Below are 18,321 nucleotides of genomic sequence, written 5' to 3'. Positions count from 1 at the left end.
ATCCGCATTGGAATCCGTCCGGTGCGTACAGCTGGTACCTGCGATGCCCCAGATCGCCTTGGAAACGGGCCCGGCCGGGTTGTGTTTTCAGCCGCGTCCATGTCCATCGCACCGGGGGAGGGCAGTCAACCCTAATCCCGATCCTTGAGCATCTTTGTCCACGGTCCGGGCAGCACCCACACGTGCGGGGCGCTGACCGTCAAATGTGAGCCAGCACGACGAGTGGTACGGTCGAGCTCTGGTGGACGCAAGGAGGTGGTGGCTCCGCCCTTGTGGGTAATGATAGACGGGTAGACCGTCTGTGCTGCATGTCATACCGATCTAGCCGGGTCTGATCTTTCAGTCTTCTCTGCTCTGCTGGTGCCTATGGGGGGGGGGGACTAGGGGGACCAGGGGCCCCCTACAACTGTCGAGGCAAGGGTGAGCCACGGAGAAAAGACCAGGTCCAAAGATAGCCTGCCACATGCCCTTCTGGTCTCCACCGACTTTTCCCGGGTGAAATGGACAATGGCGCTGTTCGATACGGGGGGATGAAACAAGAGCCATGATTCTCTTGTTCTAATCTCGGATGTGCTGTGGGGAGCAAGAGGAACCACCAGAGTCATTGGGCCGCAAGTGAGGGTTGGGCGGCCGGTCGGGTTGGGATGAAGCCAGAGGAGAATGGAAGCAGCACCCTCACGACCAAGAAACCCTCGTAGATCCAGTCCTAGCGGAAAAGAGCAAAATCAAAACATCGGTTCCATGGATCCCAGGCGTAATCCTACCGGGATCTGGAATCGGGTTCAGTCGCACGGGGATGTATACGGAAATCATAATATGACGCGCTGTCCCCCACTCGTTGGGTACCCAGGCCCTTTTTTTTTTTCCTTCTGCTTCTTTTTTCCTTTCTTTTTCCTTCCTCGCTCATCATCTTTCTCTTCTTCACTCGATCCTCTCCTTGACTCCCATCACCCAACTCCATCACACTCTCTTCGCACAACAGATATACTCACTCCCTCTCTCTCTCGATCTCTCCGTCCCACGATCTCCACTCCCCCACCTGGTTAGTCTCTCTCTGCGTAGGGCAGACGAGCCTCACACGAAAAATCTCAACCCAACCGCCTCTGACACTCGGGCAGGAGCCTGCAGCTGCTGGCCGCCATTCACCATCGAGTGCGAGTCCGTCCTCCTTGCGGCCCTCCACTCTAGCCCTCTGCGCGCCCGCCCGTCCTGGCCCTCTCTGCCACTTCTCTGGCCCGAATCACTGCCCCCAGTTACCAATAATTTCGATGGAGGCATTGCGACCTGGAGAGCACCATTATCACCACTGCACACTCTCCGCTCGCTGACAGATATCGCGTCACCCGTGATCATCCGCCGTCGCTGGAGCGATCGGCTGGTCCGCATACCCGTGTCAGCCCATCTGCGTTGGGCGTGGCCAGGGGAAGTTCAAGGAAGGGGAGGTGAAGTAGAATCCGGGGGTGAAAGGAGTTCCTTTTGAGTCACCGGAAGGTGCAGTGGTACTGGCTCTGTCCATCGACCAAGCCACTACGCTGCCGCCCAACAGAACCCATTCCATCTGTCTCGCGTGCACCCTCCCTCAGCCCGACGGCGCAGCAGCAGTTATGGCAAGTACGGCTCAGGCGGCCTTTGTCGAAGACTTCGACGAAGAGAACCATGCCCCGCTACCCGACACTCGTCAGGTGGCCAATACCGCTGCCAAAATATCCAGGTTGGAACCGAGAGCCCCAGCGGAACTGCTGGTCGACGGTGGCAGTGACTCAGGCTATTCCAGTCGCACCGCTGCCACAGCCAACAGTACCCAATCGGGCCCATTGGGCGAGAAGGGCCCACCGATCCCTCTTAAGGTAGACACCGCCTCCCAGCGAGTCGACCTGGGAAGGAAATCATCTACCCGCAAAGATCGTCTCAAGGATACGGCCAGACCCTCACGGTCATCGCATGACGAGAAGGCGCACGCTGGTGCCTATCCGCTCTCCACCCATCAACCTGCTCCCGCGCCTCGGTCGTCATCCAAGTCTCGCCGGCGCGATTCGATCATGGTTCAGCATTACCACGACTCCTGCTACGAGTGTGCGAACGGCAGGTACCATTCATCCACCCCAGTGGAACCGCCAGCGACGGAGTATCCTTTCTATATACCACAACGGCCCCCAGGGGCTGACTACATGCCACCCTCACCACACACCCCTCGGTATCCCGGACCCGTCATACAGGACATCAACGTCACTCAAACAAGCCGCCCCCAAGGTCGGGCCGGCCGCTCCAACTCTTACCAGTCCGTCTACCATTTGAACCAACGACCCATGAGTTTCCATGGAGCGCTGCCAGGCATGAGTATGTACCACCAGCAACCGATGAATTCCTACGATCAGCATGGCCCGCCGCCGGCAAACTCTGCCTATGCCAACTCGCCAGTCTATCCTGAGTCACCAGTCGGATCGTCGGGCTTCTACTACCCTGGCCCGGAATATGTGACTGCTGGCCCGCCCCCTCGGCGAGATCGCTCGCGTTCCAGCACTCGGGAACAGTCACGGGCGCGCCGGTCGTCGTCTCTTTATGGCCCTCCTGTTGTCGAATCTGAAGTGTTCTCGCCCTATTATGAGGAGGGTGAGCCAGCGGACCGGCGGTCATCTCGTGAGATTCGTGGACGGCGTTCATCCAAGTCAACCTATGCACGCGATGAAGATTACTATCGCATGCCACCCCCGCCACCGCCCGCCCCGAAGCACCGTGGGGCGCCGCAGATCATCCAGCCTAAACGCCCAGATCCCCCGCGGAAGTCCCAAACCGCTGGTGCCGTCCCCTCACAGCACCGTCAGCCCAACCCTTTTGACATGTCCGATCTGGGGGGCGTACTGCCGGACCATGCACACCATCGCCTGTCGCGAGAGGGCGCGTTTCCGGTGCGCAGTCAAAGTCAGCGCGAGAACCGGAGATCCACCTCTTATAATGACCCTTCGCGGGCAGCTCGGGTCGCCATCGAAAGCTCTCGGCACCCTCGACTGTCGCAGCACTACTACGACGATGGTCGCACTGGCAGTCTTGAGGACAAACAACGGGAGATCGAGGATTACCAGGCTGCTCGGTCTGGCCGACCTGCTGGCGCTGCTGCGATCCCGCTGTCGGCCGAAACGATGCTGCCCCACAAGGGCTCTAACCGCGTTGGCAGCGAAAGCGGCAGCCAGAAGAGCCGTTCGAACAGCAGCCGTGGTAGTGGTGGCTCCAAAGGGGACGACGACATCAATCTGGTAGTAAGTGGAGTAAAAATGAGCTTCACGCGGGAGTCGGTCGATGGCAAATCAATCAACATTCGCCGGGGAGATAGTAGCTTCCGACTCAACATCGAGGGCAATCGACAGCCCAAAGGCTACCTCCCTGGCCCTCCATACTCCGACTATACGGGCGGCGGCAGCCGCCGGGAATTAGAGGATGGGCGACACTCCCGAGATGGCCGACCCTCAGACAGGGCCAGTCGCTCCAGCAGGTCTACCTACAGTAGGACGCGCTACCAGGAGTGACCGCTGTCTCTTTCTGGTTCCCTCAACTCTCCTTTGTGTTGAATGTTTCGTCTGTTTGTTTGCCAAAATCCTTTCTTGTCACGGTTTGGCGGGTTCATTTGCGAAAAGTTCGGTTTGTGTTTGATCTCGGGGCAGGCTCTGTGGATGGAACTAAAATGTTGACATTTGAGCAAAAAGCCTTTGGAAGCGCGACGAGCTGGCCCTAACTGCTGGGCCTTGTCGACAGATCGCCTTTTTTTTTTATATCGGACTGGGAGGATTCTCTGTCTGGTTTTGTTTGCAATTGCTATCTCTTGCGTCTGGGCACCCGTATCTGGCCCGTCTTCATTCAGACAAAGGTGGCCCTGTTACGGTGATATGATTGTACGATTCTGATGACCTGTGATGACAAGTTCGATGTTCTTTGTCAATTCTTTTCATGATGATGCCCTGTCTTTGCCAGCGTTCGTGTACAGTTCTTTGTGTTTGTCTGCTTCCATTTCAGTGGGCTTGTGTCTATCTCCTGGTGCTCTCTTTGTCCCAATTTGCGATCCCGACCGGGAGAGATATATACCCATTTACTTTTATGTCCCATCCAGTGATCAAGCGTGTTTCAATCTTTTTGTTGGCCATATATCCATTCCGGAGAATTTCTCTCTCTATATACCGATCGGAGAGTGGTCTATAACTGAGATGCTCATTCCTGGCTGTAATCCTCCATTAATATCATCATAATCATCATTATCATCATTATCATCATTGTTGTATTCTATAGTGCTGATCGATCCACCGGGGATCCGCGATTGCCTGGCCCGGGGAAGCTGACCTAAGCCGTTGCCCGGGACAACCAGGCAGGTAAACAACCCCAGCCTCTCACCTCCAACCTCCTCCATTTCAGGCAGATCTGAGTGTCATTCATATTCTGGCTCCGTATTCTCCCTCGTTTTTCTCTTCCGACTCTACTGACAACCCCCCAGGTGTGACTTTCGCTCCCCCAATCTCCGCTCCCACATTCCATGACCACTACCAACCTCATTTGGATCTAACGTTGATCATTTAACGCCAAGGTAAGTTCGATGACCGGCTCGATGGCATGAATGTAGCATTCCTGACTCTTGTTTTAGTCTTGAGCCGTGCGCTCTTGACCACGCTCTCTATCTGCCATGGCTCCCGTTCCATCATCCGGGGATTTCCCCGGCATTCCAATGGTGGAGCTTGATGCTCGTGCTGTGGAAAATGTCACCCCCGTGGCAGCTTCACCCGCCACCGATCTCAATACCTTTGCCGTTCGATCAGATCCCAAGTCCACATCGGCCTCCACCAAGCACCCCTCTGGGGCTGGGACGATCAACCCTAATAGCATCAACATGCAAGGCATCTTCGCACTTTTTGCCATCATCGGTGCTGTTTTTGTCCTCGGCTCCATCTGGTTCTTTTTCTGGGCAAAGAACGGCAGCTTTGTCTGGCGTAAAGGCGACTGGGATGAATACAAGTCGACCGTTCTTCGACGCAAAGGCCCAGATGGGCGGACGCTCAGTAATGCGACCAAGAGCACTAAGCTTGGTGGTGGGAGCGTTGTGGGCAAGGGCTACAGCGACGATGGATACACATACTCTGGGTACACGGAAACAGCGACGACTCTCACCGAGGAGAAGCCCAAGAGGAAGAACAAGTTCAGACAAACCGCCAAGGAGAAACTGCTACGACGACACAAAGATGAGCGCTGGGAAGGCGAAGGGGACCACGACGTGCGCGCGTATCGTGAAGAAAAGCCCGCTCGAATCGGTGGCATGAACCGTGAAGCAGATGGCACCTATCACGGCAGCGACTACGACAGCTCGGCGGTGCCGACGCATAGTGAGATGAGTGAAGCCCGTTATGAGCCGCGACGGGGACAACGCGACCGCAACACATCTGGATTCTCTTTCACGGCTGGCAACGAAGAGGTTCTCAGCCAGACGACGGAGCAGCAGCCTCTCCGGGACCCGTCTGCACGCCGCCAGAACCGCCGGCGTGATCGTCGCAGCCAAGTCGATCCACCCTCTGCTCCGTCGTCGCGCACTAGCAGCCCGCGCAAGCGTGACCGTCGCTCCATGCCCGGCAAGTTCACCGAACCCCTCGACCTTTCTTCCGCAGGCTCCCGCTCGGAATACCAGTACTCGAACGTCGACACCGAGGACTCGGGTACCAGGAGCTACCACCACCCGATCCCAGGCTTGACGAAGGGATACCGTCGTGACGGACGGAGTCGCCGTCGCGATAGCTTGAGTGACAGCGAGGGCGATGAAACTCGGTACTCATGAAGAGTACGTTCTTTTATTTGTTGATATGTAGCCACGAAGCGCGTTTGGTTTGTATTCAATGCACAAGATTGTATGGGTGATATGTATTTGTTTCCTTTGGGCGTCTTCTGCACTGCGCCAGTGATCTATGGATGGATGGGCATGTAAATAATGATCAATCTCATGATGGAAAAGACAAGGTTATTTTCTTGATTTCGAATTCTTTCTGTAGGACATTGATATAAACTTCACCGCACGCACGGACGTGTCGACAACTTCTCCTCATCTGCAGAACCGCAAAGCAGTTTACGCATCGATATCTAAGTCGCAGTCTTGATTCGTTTCTTTAGACCAGGCTCTGGCGGGATTCTTCATCCATGGTTGCTTATTGGACCTCAGTGGAATGCTTGGCCTCACTGGAGACGGCTTGATTTCATTCCCCACGTCAGGTAGAGTGAAGATACATACTTGTACATAGTGAGTGAGCCTTGTACCGTGGTGCTGTTAGAGTTTGGGGTAATTATTGAAAGTTGTCAACGCAGGGATGGCAGCCAGTATTTGCAATTGAGACAACCTCGAATCTTCACGGATTCTGTATCATTTCTACCAAAGTGTATACTTCACCCGCCACTATGCTCCGGGGATACGCCATCTGCGTCCCGACAACGTTCCTCTCTCGTGGAACCTACGACATGTTTGAATTAAATTACCTAGCAGCAGCCAAAGGGTTTTCCTTTTTATGCACACCGAATCATCAAGACCAATAATAATGAACGTGTTCCACAGGGATTTGAGGGTGATTAGGTGTTCCCAAAATCCGCGCTCTGTCGCAGATATCGTGTATAGACCTGATTGTTTTCGGATTATATATTCTTAATTGTTAACTGTGTATGTGACTTCAGGCCAATTGTGGCATCAGTGAGACGCAGTTCCGTCTGAGAAGGTATAGTCGGGAAAGAAGCGATCATGGATACGGGTTGCGTACTCCACCAGGACAGGAAAGGACTTGACTGTCTTTTGCGACTCAGGACATCTAGTAGCTAGTTAGTGGAGGCCAATGGTAGACATGAGAGGCACTTACGAGCAACAGATCAACGCTCCGACAATAAAGCCAAAGAGCACAGAGTCGGCGTCCGTTGGATTATCTCCCCCTAAGACCCAGAATGGCTTTTCCTTGTCATCCTTGCCTGACCTTTGGAGCTTCGCGGTAGTGAGAAGTCCATTGAGATTAGCCCAGATCTCATCTCGGAATGAGCTGATCTCTTCAGGCGAAAACCGCATAGTCCCTTGGCCGTAAAGTGTCTGTGTCATCTTCCGGTACACTAGATACCCAATAATGACTCGCATGGGGTACGGCATCGCGGCAAAGAGATGGTCGCGCTGTGCATAGAAGTTCTGAACCCATTTTTCATAGGCCTGCCCAAGGGTTGAGTACAATGCGGCCAAATCCAATCGATGATTAACTCACCTGGAGAAAATAGAGCCGGTCTTCTAGAAGTGCGCGCAAGGCGAGATCTTGTGCCTTTTCTGCCGGACTGAGTTGGGCGTTGAGGTCTTCCACTATGCCATTTTCCACGAAACCCTTGATGATCAATGCGGAGTCGGAGACCGTCTGGGGCGGTTGATTGTCATCCGACTCGATAGTTAGGTATGGAATTTTGCCTCGCGGCGCAGTTCTCGGTGATCCAGATTCGGTGCGGTAGGAGATGCCTGCGAAACGCATGCGTGCCTCGAGTTTGGTTACAAAGGGAGACCAGGTGTAGTGACCCGTGCCGGGAAAGCCCCGGAAGAGGGTGAAACGGAGTTTTGAGTCGGCAGACAACATTGTGAAACGGCGATGCAAGGGAAGGTGGAAAAGGTGGTCAATTTGTAATCCAAACAGGGCAAAGTCACTCCTTTTAAGATCTGCTTATTACTCTGTGATCGATCGAAGGGGCTAACACGGGACCGGAGATCCGGGGCGATCTTGTCCGATGACGACGGATCCTCCAAGACCGACCAGCCCGACTCCACCGAGTAACTAAAGTTCTAGATTGCCCTTCATTAGTATGGATTCGCTTTTCCCAATTTCTAAGCTGCCCCTATCCCGCGGAATAGCTCAGTAATGGCTTTATCCTCGTCGCTCCATCCTGAAACCAGAACGTCAGCGCCATCTGACTGATCCTGTCCCCATCACAACCTCGAGAAACCACCTCAAGCAGATCAGGATGCGACTTGAATTGCAGAACCTCGAACCTTGAATGGCGCAATCGATGAAGAAGCCAGCGATCAACAAATGTTGCTTTGTCGATAAGCCTCGGGTGCACTGTTTCGAAGAAGGGCGAGTGATCCTCGATTTCGGACATGCGCAGCGGGTCAGCGTGTTGGGTTTGTTTAGAAGTAATTCCCACAATATGCCCTGGCCACGATTGCTACGCACAGTGATTAAAGGGCTCTGTTGATGCTCAGGTTGTAAGCAGAGCCGGCGATACGCAAGCTCCAAGTCACTCTCCATCTGATGCTTCTCATCCGGGTATCTTCCAAGAAAAGCAAGCGCCTCAGCTTCTAGCGTGATGCCGATACATTTGTGCAGATTTCGTTGATCTGCAATTATCAGATACTCCTTTTTTTAGCTCGGCAAGTCGTCCCTGAAGCATGCGGGCCTCGCCAACAGAAGAGAGATATTCAACATTGGCTGGCATTTCGTGATTCGAGTTGTAATCAGCTGATGAGGAGGTGTTAGATCCAACTTCACCGGCGGCTATTATCGAGGCCTGAGCCTGAAGGAGGTCTCCGAGCTTGTTCAGGCGCTTGCTTAGTTTATACTCTTGCTGCGCCAACTCCTCCTCCGTCTTGTGATACTCGCTCTCGAGCATTAGGTATGACTCGGTAATTTTCTGCAGTTGGCCCGCTACGCTATGGATTGACGGAAGTTCTCCGAGCAAATTTTCGGGGGCGATTAAGTTAAATGTGTTTCGTAAAGCGAGTCGTAGGTCGTCTTCCTCTTCTCGTTTATGTCTGAGCGCATGCCGGAGCTCTCGGGCGCGAAAACGCTTCGTTGAGACGTCTTCGTGCAAACAGAGGATTTTATTTATGTACCATACGCCATTCTATTTATTGCCCTGACTCGTGTCGGCCACTTGATCAGGGGCGTGGGTGTGTGGCGATGATAGGGCACGATGTCGCCAGGGCGGCTCAAGGCTCCCTTCCTCCTGCTCCCAGTCGTTTTCAAAGTAGTACTTTCCAAGGCCAGCTGTGCCATTTGACAAAAAATTTGGCGCAGTCAACCCCGCTATCACACCCGCTATCACAGATGTGGCCTTGGTGAGGCGCGGCGAGTGAGGTCGCGGCGTTTCCGAGGTCATGGAGCTCGGTCTCTCATCACGCTGCAGCGTACCAACTGGAATATCTTCTCTATACATTCCTCTGCCCAGGGGTTACCGAAGGGAGTTGTCTAGAAAAGGATATTGGGATGATGAGTATCACAGACTTTTGCACCCTATCAATGTGCCTCACCTCTGCGAAGCTGGCCCGCACGATACTACAAAACGAGGCCATAATGTGGAATCCTACAAGCCTGTCTGAGCATATTATTATATTTTCATAGGAATGAATAAGACCATCATGATCTCTGGGCGTCGGAGGGGGTGATGAAATACACCAACCATACCCGCTGTTGGAAGAGACAAGGGTTGAGTTATGACTTACACGTTCAAAAGGAGGCTCAAGAATAGAAAGAAAGTGACCGTAAGCCCATAGCCGCTGCATTAGAGCCTGCTATTATAACTATGAAGCAAATTCAAAACGTAGCCCAGTCTCAGGGGTCCGGTCTGTTCGCTGTCTGTGGCGTTCCGCGAACAAATCAGCGCTTGGAGACATCCTGGTCATCGCCAAATAATCGAGCGCCTCACTTTGCACATCCAATTACAACCCTTCCGGTCCCCTCCTCTTACTGCGTCTCGGCGCCTGTATTTCCGTTGTTTTCGTCCCTAACCGTTGTATTCTTCTCGGCCGCATCATATATCTACTCCGTCACCTATAGGCTCTTTGATCTCCAACGCCATAGGTCATGCGGACTTTTCACGCGAGTCAGGATGTGACTGTAAATGTATGGAATACGCACCATGCATACTATCTGCCTCATAGCCGTGGGCGAGATAACGGTCCGAGCCGCGAGGGCCTCTAGAGGAGGGTTGATATGATCAGCTGCGAACCTTCCTTGGGATAAAAAGACCTCACAAGAATCTGTCCAACCCTTCTTGAGCTTTTTACTTCCAGATATGTAAGAGAGATGACTTCAGATTGGGTATTTCATGTAGAAACTGGGCGTGCTTTTCATTATATCTTCGACCTCCACGGTGAGAAACCCCATAAACTCTACATACCCAAATAGACAGTCACTTATCTGGTTATCTATAGGAGAGCTATGCTGCGAATGGGACAGACCAGGCGGCCCCTTGACATTCGCATCACGAGAACGGACCGATCCGTCATTAGAGTAAGTACCTCTCCCATAATTTGCAAGGCCAGTGGGTTAACATCGTCAGTAGCACCCCGTGTCAGCGAAGCGAGTCAACGTTCCAAAAGTCAAACACGGGTCCTTACGAATATCAGATTCCATTCTCTCACTCATCAGAGTACGACTCCGGTGGGCAGTTCCAGCACCCAAGTCTATCCAGTTTCGGCCAGTACCGAAGGTACGATCACGATACGCTTTGGAAACCGGACTCCCGCCAAAAGTCTCCAGACACGAGTCGCCAGCACCTTGATAATATTGACCCCCATTTGAGCACGACTAATTTAGCGAGCTCGTTTCCTAGTGGCGGTCACTTTGAATGGGGCCCCACTAATGGGTACGGGTACGAATCTTTGGAACCTCGGCCTACTAGGACTGGGCGTTCTAGTAATTCTAACCGGACTAAGCCCACTGGATCTGAAAGGAGCAACTCATCCAGTCCAAGGTCAACGGCAGTCGATCTACAAGGATTGAGTCTTGGAGAGCACGTTTCCTCCAAGTTGGTCCCTCCTCACGGCGCCAGCTGCCGAAGCCATCGCAATGACCCAGTTCTGGGGAACGTCCAGAGACATCATGACACGCTAGTAGTAGGTCGTCCATTCTGTCATTAGTTCGCACGAAATATAGGCTGATTCGTGTAGCGCATGGTACTTGAGCCTTCATACGTGATCCCCGGAAGTGGTAACGAACATGAGACTTTGGATCCTCGTAGGTGTTTGGTCTTGTGATTTGAGTGAGATATTGAGTGCTCATAAGATATATAGGATACAAGAGGCAAGCCGACGCTCGGCGGTTTTTCAAAGTAGGAAGGGTAGTTTAATCCATTCCCAGATATCATTGAACAGTTCTCACTAGTGGTAGGTATTCGCAATGCTCTGGCATGAGAATGCTGGTCATCACGGAACCATCCTCAGCCAACGTGGTTCGCCATTGGGTACCAATCCGTTCACTCGGGGCAAGTACCAGGAACCGATATACAGTAGCATCCGACGCATGGTCGTGGTCAAAGAACAGAAGGGGTGCTGTTGGTGTGTGTAAGTAACCCCTGAAGCGAAGCTCAAGTCAGTCCAATTTACCAACACTCCTCTCGATAGACCCGTCACTACATATAGTGGACAGGGAGTTGCCAAAGCGGGGGTAGACCGGAGCAAGCATGCCGTTATATATATGCACGGGCATGGGAACAGACCCATTACGAGCCCCAATGAGCCAAAGATGGTCAAGGAACCGATAGAAGTCCAACCCTCGAGTCCGGATCAGAAGCTCGACCCCATGTCGCGGCTCAATTTTGGTAAAGTGTATACAGTCGAGCATAATGTCAAAGTGCTACCAGTTGGAAAGATTTGCGAGAGCTCTCTAGAAAAATTTCTTGCATATGCGCGCACAGAGTTCAATCGCTAAATTGTTTTTGGAGGAAAGCGATGTTGCCATTGAAGACTCCTTTGCCCAATTTGTTTCCAATTTGTATTTGTGTCCGTTTGGACATTCAAAACTTGAAATATGTTGAATAAGGATCATCGCACTTAAGCGGAGCTTGAAAGTGACTGAACATATTGGCGGATATTCTATTTGTATTGAAAAACGCGTTAGTTAACAAACACCTCCAACGAAATCATTGTAAAATGCGTCCATTTATGGGAACGGGGCAAGAAACAGCCGCTCCGTTCGGTAATATGTCTGTCTTAATAATAATAACCTTAGTATCCTACATACAGTAGCTAATCAATCACAAGTTGCATTTATACCGTTTACAGTTCACCAGTTAGATATTTTACGATATGTACCTTACAACTTCACGAATAGACTCTCTCGTTAAGGTGAAAAGGTTAAAAGCAGGCCGACACGTTCGACCATCAACTATTTTCGGAATACACGTCGAGGAGTATGCCTTGTCGTGTTCCACAGGACCATAAGTCAGAAGCTACCCGTAGCAGAGACCGTAGCCGGCTCTCGAAAGACGGGATATTGGAGATGATTGGACTCTCGGGAAATATTTGCTGATGCTTTTCACCTGCAACTCATCTCTAAGCCAAAGGCCGTCACGGCTATACCAGGAAAACTGAAGCGGCGCTTGCAAATGCGTCTCGACAGACGGCGGGCGGCCCCGCATGCAGATGGATTCAATGCCAAGCCAGCACGAAACCGCCAAGAGCTCATCGAAGCCCGACGGCAAAGAGCCAAGCAACAGAAAGCCACAGAAAAAGGGGTTGCTGCAAAAGGCCAAGGAAGAAGTGTAGCTCAAGAAGGATAACGCTATCCCCCGCCGTTTCTCCCTGGATGGCTCAGGACCACTCCTCGTGTCCCGTCGCTCCCCAGCGAAATTGGTCCCGTAAAGCCTTCGAGGTCCACGGGTTTTCAAGGCGATCTATCTATCTAAAATTGCATGTACTATCAGACAATTGCCAAGATAGTTGAGGCGATAGTACTGGGCTTGAGTAGGGGGGCTAGGTCGAACGGCTATGATAGATTAGTGAGTATGTAAGATGCGAATCGGGAATACTGGCAGTGTACGCTTTGGGAGGGCAATGTGCTATTATCTTTGACATTCTCCCGACATACTTGGGACACTTCTCGATGATTTACCCTGCAAGTGTTCAAGAGGTAGGGATCCGTCAAAATCCCGACCGCAGAATTCGAAGCATAGGGGTGGTGCTAGATTTGCACAGCGCCTGGCCAACGTCTCAATGACACGTGTCGCAGACGAGTCGACTGTGTATCGTGGAATTTGCATTGTTCCGGAGGGAAATCATGAGTTGGAATGGATACGAATGATTATGACTTTTCAGCAATGAAATGGAATTGCTTTCAATTGGATACAAACCCCTGTGCCTGTTTGGCGTGTCAGGAGTCTAGACTGCACCAACACAGTGTCTATTTCGTCACAATCCCTGCTCTAAGCTGATGCTCAATATGGTCTGGTTCGCGCCATCGCTAGAAAGGCAAAATAAACAGGGCCTTCTCACCAGTGACCCGCTGCATCCAGTCACGAGAAAGTCTAGGAAGAATCTGCTTCGGGAAGAAGCAAGGTGAAGGATCGTTGCATCACCACAGGGTCTCACTGCGTGACAGGTCAATCATGCTCCATTGGGAAGGTGGCAAGCGATTCCGAATCATTGGAGGCTATAGATAAATATTTAGCTTTGCGGCTAGTAGCGACGATCGGAAAGCAAGTAATGTCGGATCGGCCTAGTCCAGGGCGCACACAAGGCTGTGAAGTCCCTTTTGCATGCGCAGAGGTAAACTTGCAGGTTTTTGCAGACAACGTGGGTGGTCATTCTTCTCTGAGAGGGCGATCATACACTTTTATGGCAGACCCAACCCCATGGAGTGGAGACGATCGGAACTTGAAGTGGTCCCTACTTGAGAAGGCTGAAAGGGTTGATTTGTCCGAATGAGGCCCCACGAACGGAACATCAACCAAGTTTTCAGTGTACGCTTTAGTTGACTCGACGAAGAATCGAATACTCAAATATTCTCTTGCATCTTCTATTGCACATTTTGTCATCCTACATCTCACCATCCCTAACAGAGTGGCCAGTCGGCCCGACGACGATCTCGGCCGAGTTTTCGGGTATCAATCAAGTCGGCATTGCTCGCTAGGCCAATCTGCAGCTGCCATCACTCAACGTGCCGGAGAGGTTGCAACAGGAGTCGGGATTGGCCGTCACCAAGTCGCCGTTACCTCGGCGGGTGGAGGGGGAAGAACTTGCGCGGAAACGGTCAGTGAAATTCTTGGCTTGGATTGAAAAATGGGATAGCGGATGATTCCAGCAGGCCCAAGCAACAGGGAAGGTGAACAGTATGAGCCCTACAGTGTGAAGGGAGTATCCGAACTGAAAACCGATGAGATGCTGACAGTACAAATCAGATCGGCCGAGGAGCTCGGTGTCCGATCAGTCGTCACAATGGCCACTTCTTGGGATACTGCGCTGTGGTCTTCGGGCTGTTTCAGACATCGTTCAAACAATAGACCTCGAGATGGAGCCAATCGTCGGAAAATTCTGCCGCTGTACATAGGTAACATATGTACCTAGTTTACGCGATGCTAGAATGCAGAAGCGGACGGCGGCTGAGCCAACCAGCCCCCGTTTACTCTACAACTACTCCGTAATCAGTACCTATTTTCGCACCCGGGTCAAAGGTGGAACGAGACCAGTGGGGCTGACCGGCGCTCGAAGTTTGGCATTAATCGGCGACTACGACGTAGGGGCCGTCCGATCGGCGATCAACCGCCTAGCGCGAACCTTGTCCGGAAAGTCTTAAGGCTCATTCTTGTCCCTGTACTCTCTCCACCTTTTGATGTCGATGTTGGGACTTGATGAATTGCAGATGCATTGGTCACGTCGGCTTACAGGCACGGGTCTTGCACGCTTATCACTTCTCCTAGTGCATTGTTATTATTGGGCTACAGCCTTCTAGTCTTTCTTGCCGGCTTCCGATTGCATGTGCCTGATCTGTGCCCTTGCTTAAGTTGATAGGTAGGTTGTGCTGCCCCTATACAGAGGGAAAAATAATCCTTGCTATTAATATCCCGTTTTCCTAGAGTTCGGTCCACGTAATTATTGACGCGGCAATCGGTTTTTTGACACCCTTTGCCCAACATATCCTTTTTTTACCTGATATTATTGAGGTATAGACTTAGATAGGTGTATTTGAAATGCCTACATGTCATTCATCTTTTTTTTTAATTGTGTGACAGATTGTCTAACCAGAACCTAAGGATATCAGTTGTGGAGACTGGATACATTCATATCGCTAGTGGATAGCCAAATGTAGATCGTATATGGGTAGGGTGAGTTCTAACGGAGAGGTGCGGTCTTTAGTATAAACTTAACCACGAGAACAGAACATCAAGAGGGAGAGAAGCGAGGAACACCTAGAACCGTAGTATATTTTGGTAGGAATAAGTGGTGAAAGGGCTCGGTCTATATGGTGTGTTCAAACATTTGCTGCGTCAATCTATATGACGTATTGTTCAAATTTTTGGTTTTGGAAGGCCGGAACGCGTCCATCCATCGACGGGATGGATGGTGGAGCTTGCCATAAGCTTAATGATCCCAAGATCGCCATGCTCCCAAAGCCGAAAACCTGTCGACTATGAGACTTACACCATGTGCAACATGTAGACGCAGCCAAGCCTTGCTCTCGTGGTCTTCATTGGCGTTTTGTCTCCCACGACACTCTTATCATGCAGGTCCAAAGTCTGCAGAACATCGGAACTTTACCGGGTCTTTGGACCCTTAGACTCGCACTAAGATGCAGAGATACGGCGTCGAAAAGAGTTTCTCTTTCGTAACATAACCCTATGAGTCAAACTGGACTGCGTGCGGCACATGCTATGTTGATCATTTCGTAGTTTTTACGTTAGCGTACGGATGTGTTTACCCTAGAGAGGTTCCCCAGTGGTGAGAATGGCATTTGGACTACGAAGCTTGTCATTTCAGGGCTGGGGGAGGAATTCACTGGAGTGTATGTCTTACAGATAACCAGAAACCAACATCCTTCTGATTGTGGTAATTTAAACTAGGGGAGATGTCAGCATGAGGCTTAGCAATGCAGTTCCTTGGCGAAGCTGTTGTCGATATCGTCGGACGAATTTTTTGTGGAACATTTGGGAGCACGGGCATTCAGACTAGGACCATCTCCTCTGGATAGGATCTCGCCTATTGTCGAGTGAACAGCACCGGTATTGCCGTCTTTGTCCGGTTCTTGCCACAGCCTACTGTCAAGGTGATGTGGCAGGGTTGCCCACTTGGTCGAACCCACAGTGGAGAGTACATGGCCTCGACTCTTCTCAGGTGCGTGGATCCTTCTGATATTTACATTATATTTATTTTCTTTTTAATTTTTTTTTCTTTCGAACGTGTGCTATCGGGGGCCGCTGGAGTGACGTCGGGAATCAGAGGGGTGCTATATAAATCGGGGACTTTTCCCATGATTATTTTGTCTGGGATTACAAGAGTTAGTCATTCTACTTTCTTCTCTGCTATATCATTTGCTTGTTACTTGAGTTATGCACCCCTAGGACCATCGTTCCACATATTAACTTTTGAAAATGTCTCCCTCCGACTATTCAGAGAAGATCAATGGGCCTCATGCCACCGAGAGACGCGTTGACTCAAGCTCGAGTCTGGCGACGCTGGATCAGAATCAACTTGCATCGCCAGTTTCGGACTCTACCAAACTTGAGAGCCAAGTTCCTCTACCACCGCCATACCATGTCTTCACCAGATATCGCAAGCTGCAGATGGTCTGCATTGTCTCACTCGCTGCCATTTTTTCTCCACTGTCTTCCAACATCTACTTCCCCGCCCTTGGCACTATATCGAAGGTGAGATGACTTGAAAGCCAAGGTCATTGTCAAAACCGCGTTGCGCTAATTACCCAGTATAGGATTTGGGTGTCCCAATGTCCCTTACAACCTTGACCGTTACCGTATACATGATTATCCAAGGCCTCGCTCCCAGTTTTTGGGGCTCTTTCTCCGACATTCTCGGCCGACGCGGCATCTTCATAGGGACTTTCATTGTCTATATCATTTCGAACATTCTACTAGCTGTATCCACGAACTATGGAGAGCTCATGGCCTTCCGTGCGCTGCAAGCTGCCGGGAGCTCAGCCACTATCTCAATTGGTATATACCCAAGTTATTGTCATCGAAATGCTTCATTGACCTAGGATAGGTGCTGGTGTCATTGGAGATATCACAACATCTGCCGAGAGGGGGGAGCCTGGTGGGGATCTTTGGAGGAGGTAAGATCTGCCGAATTGGTATGCTTGGGTGCGTCGTGCTGATAGTCTCAACAGTTCGTATGCTTGGTCAAGGGGTCGGCCCGGTCTGTGGTGGAATTCTGGCCCAGTACTTGGGTTTTAGATCTATTTTCTGGTTCTTGGTCATTTTTTCCGGACTGAGTCTACTTATCCTCCTCTTCTTCCTCCCAGAGACTATTCGTACCGTCGCGGGCAACGGTACCGTTCCTCTTCATGGTCTCTACAAGCCTTGGATCTATTATATCACCGGCCAGAGAGATGTAAAAGAGGATGCTATCCCGGCTGGAAAGAAGAAGAAGGTCACTTTCAAGACTGTATTTGCTCCTCTCAGCTTTCTGATTGAAAAGGATGTTTTCATTACCTTGTTCTATGGTGCTATCGTCTACACCGTGTGGTCAATGGTCACCTCGTCGACATCAGCCCTGTTCGAGTCTGTTTATGGTCTCAACTCTCTGGAAGTTGGCTTGACATTTTTGGGAAATGGTAATTAGCATCCCCTGATATTCCGGTTCTTCATCTAAAATTCCACCAGGATTCGGATGTATGTCGGGATCATACACGATTGGCTACCTGATGGACTACAACCATAAGCTCACGGAGCGCGAGTACTGCGAGCGACGCAACCTGCCTCTCGACACTCCCATCAACACCAAAACCCATCCCGACTTTCCCATTGAGATAGCCCGCATGCGCAACACCTGGTGGATTACGGCGCTATTCATTGTATGCACAGCCGCGTACGGCTTTTCGCTCGAGACCTCCGTGGCCGTACCAGTCATTCTGCAATACCTCATTGCCTACTGTGCCACTGCCATCTTCACCATTAATAGCGCCCTGGTCATTGATCTGTACCCAGGGGCTAGTGCCAGCGCGACCGCCGTCAATAATCTGATGCGATGTGAGGTCGGGGCCGCGGGTGTCGCTGCTGTACAGCCTATAATCGATGCGCTCACAGCCAAGTGGGCATTTTTGTTACTGGCTGGCGTCACACTTCACATGGTACCTCTGTTGTTGATTGAGATGCGCTGGGGCGCAGGATGGCGCCTTGAGCGAACCGAGCGACTGAAGAGAAAGGCAGAGTCTGCATAAATGCCAGATTTATGACACAGACATACGAAAGTTTTTTGGCGAAAAGCTTAGGTTCTGAGGAACAGGTCTCTTGCAAATAGAAGGACGAGGGAAAGCAAAATAGTGAGGATATAGACGGATATAGACTGGGCCCAGAGATACAGACATAGATACAGCTGCAATAGTTAATTATTTGGTTAGGGTT

The 18,321-nt window shown here is 51.3% G+C and overlaps 5 protein-coding genes across 5 annotated transcripts; 4 read left to right on the top strand and 1 right to left on the bottom strand.

The window, feature by feature from the left end:
- Positions 1–1,604: 1,604 nt before the first annotated feature.
- Positions 1,605–3,521, top strand: N7474_003523 (uncharacterized protein; the record flags this gene model as incomplete). Its single annotated transcript, XM_057194938.1, has 1 exon — positions 1,605–3,521. One exon carries the CDS (start codon positions 1,605–1,607, stop codon positions 3,519–3,521), a length of 1,917 nt encoding a protein of 638 aa, XP_057056293.1.
- A 1,142-nt stretch (positions 3,522–4,663) lies between these two features.
- On the top strand, positions 4,664–5,803 carry N7474_003522 (uncharacterized protein; the record flags this gene model as incomplete). The annotated part of the gene is made up of 1 exon (XM_057194937.1): positions 4,664–5,803. One exon carries the CDS (start codon positions 4,664–4,666, stop codon positions 5,801–5,803), a length of 1,140 nt encoding a protein of 379 aa, XP_057056292.1.
- Positions 5,804–6,859: 1,056 nt separating this feature from the next.
- On the bottom strand, positions 6,860–7,607 carry N7474_003521 (glutathione S-transferase; the record flags this gene model as incomplete). The annotated part of the gene is made up of 2 exons (XM_057194936.1): positions 6,860–7,198; positions 7,251–7,607. 2 exons carry the CDS (start codon positions 7,605–7,607, stop codon positions 6,860–6,862), a joined length of 696 nt encoding a protein of 231 aa, XP_057056291.1.
- Positions 7,608–8,940: 1,333 nt separating this feature from the next.
- On the top strand, positions 8,941–11,678 carry N7474_003520 (uncharacterized protein; the record flags this gene model as incomplete). Its single annotated transcript, XM_057194935.1, has 4 exons — positions 8,941–8,997; positions 10,292–10,864; positions 11,139–11,311; positions 11,372–11,678. 4 exons carry the CDS (start codon positions 8,941–8,943, stop codon positions 11,676–11,678), a joined length of 1,110 nt encoding a protein of 369 aa, XP_057056290.1.
- Positions 11,679–16,332: 4,654 nt separating this feature from the next.
- N7474_003519 (uncharacterized protein) lies at positions 16,333–18,137 on the top strand (the record flags this gene model as incomplete). The annotated part of the gene is made up of 5 exons (XM_057194934.1): positions 16,333–16,608; positions 16,671–16,911; positions 16,961–17,030; positions 17,152–17,531; positions 17,581–18,137. 5 exons carry the CDS (start codon positions 16,333–16,335, stop codon positions 18,135–18,137), a joined length of 1,524 nt encoding a protein of 507 aa, XP_057056289.1.
- Positions 18,138–18,321: the final 184 nt, after the last annotated feature.

The sequence above is a fragment of the Penicillium riverlandense genome, assembly GCF_028828495.1.
Source record: "Penicillium riverlandense strain IBT 135883 chromosome Unknown utg000002l_segment0_segment0, whole genome shotgun sequence".
NCBI classification, from domain to species: domain Eukaryota; kingdom Fungi; phylum Ascomycota; class Eurotiomycetes; order Eurotiales; family Aspergillaceae; genus Penicillium; species Penicillium riverlandense.
The sequence above is the reverse complement of the archived record's forward strand: the minus strand, read 5'-3'. Positions and strand labels throughout refer to the sequence as shown.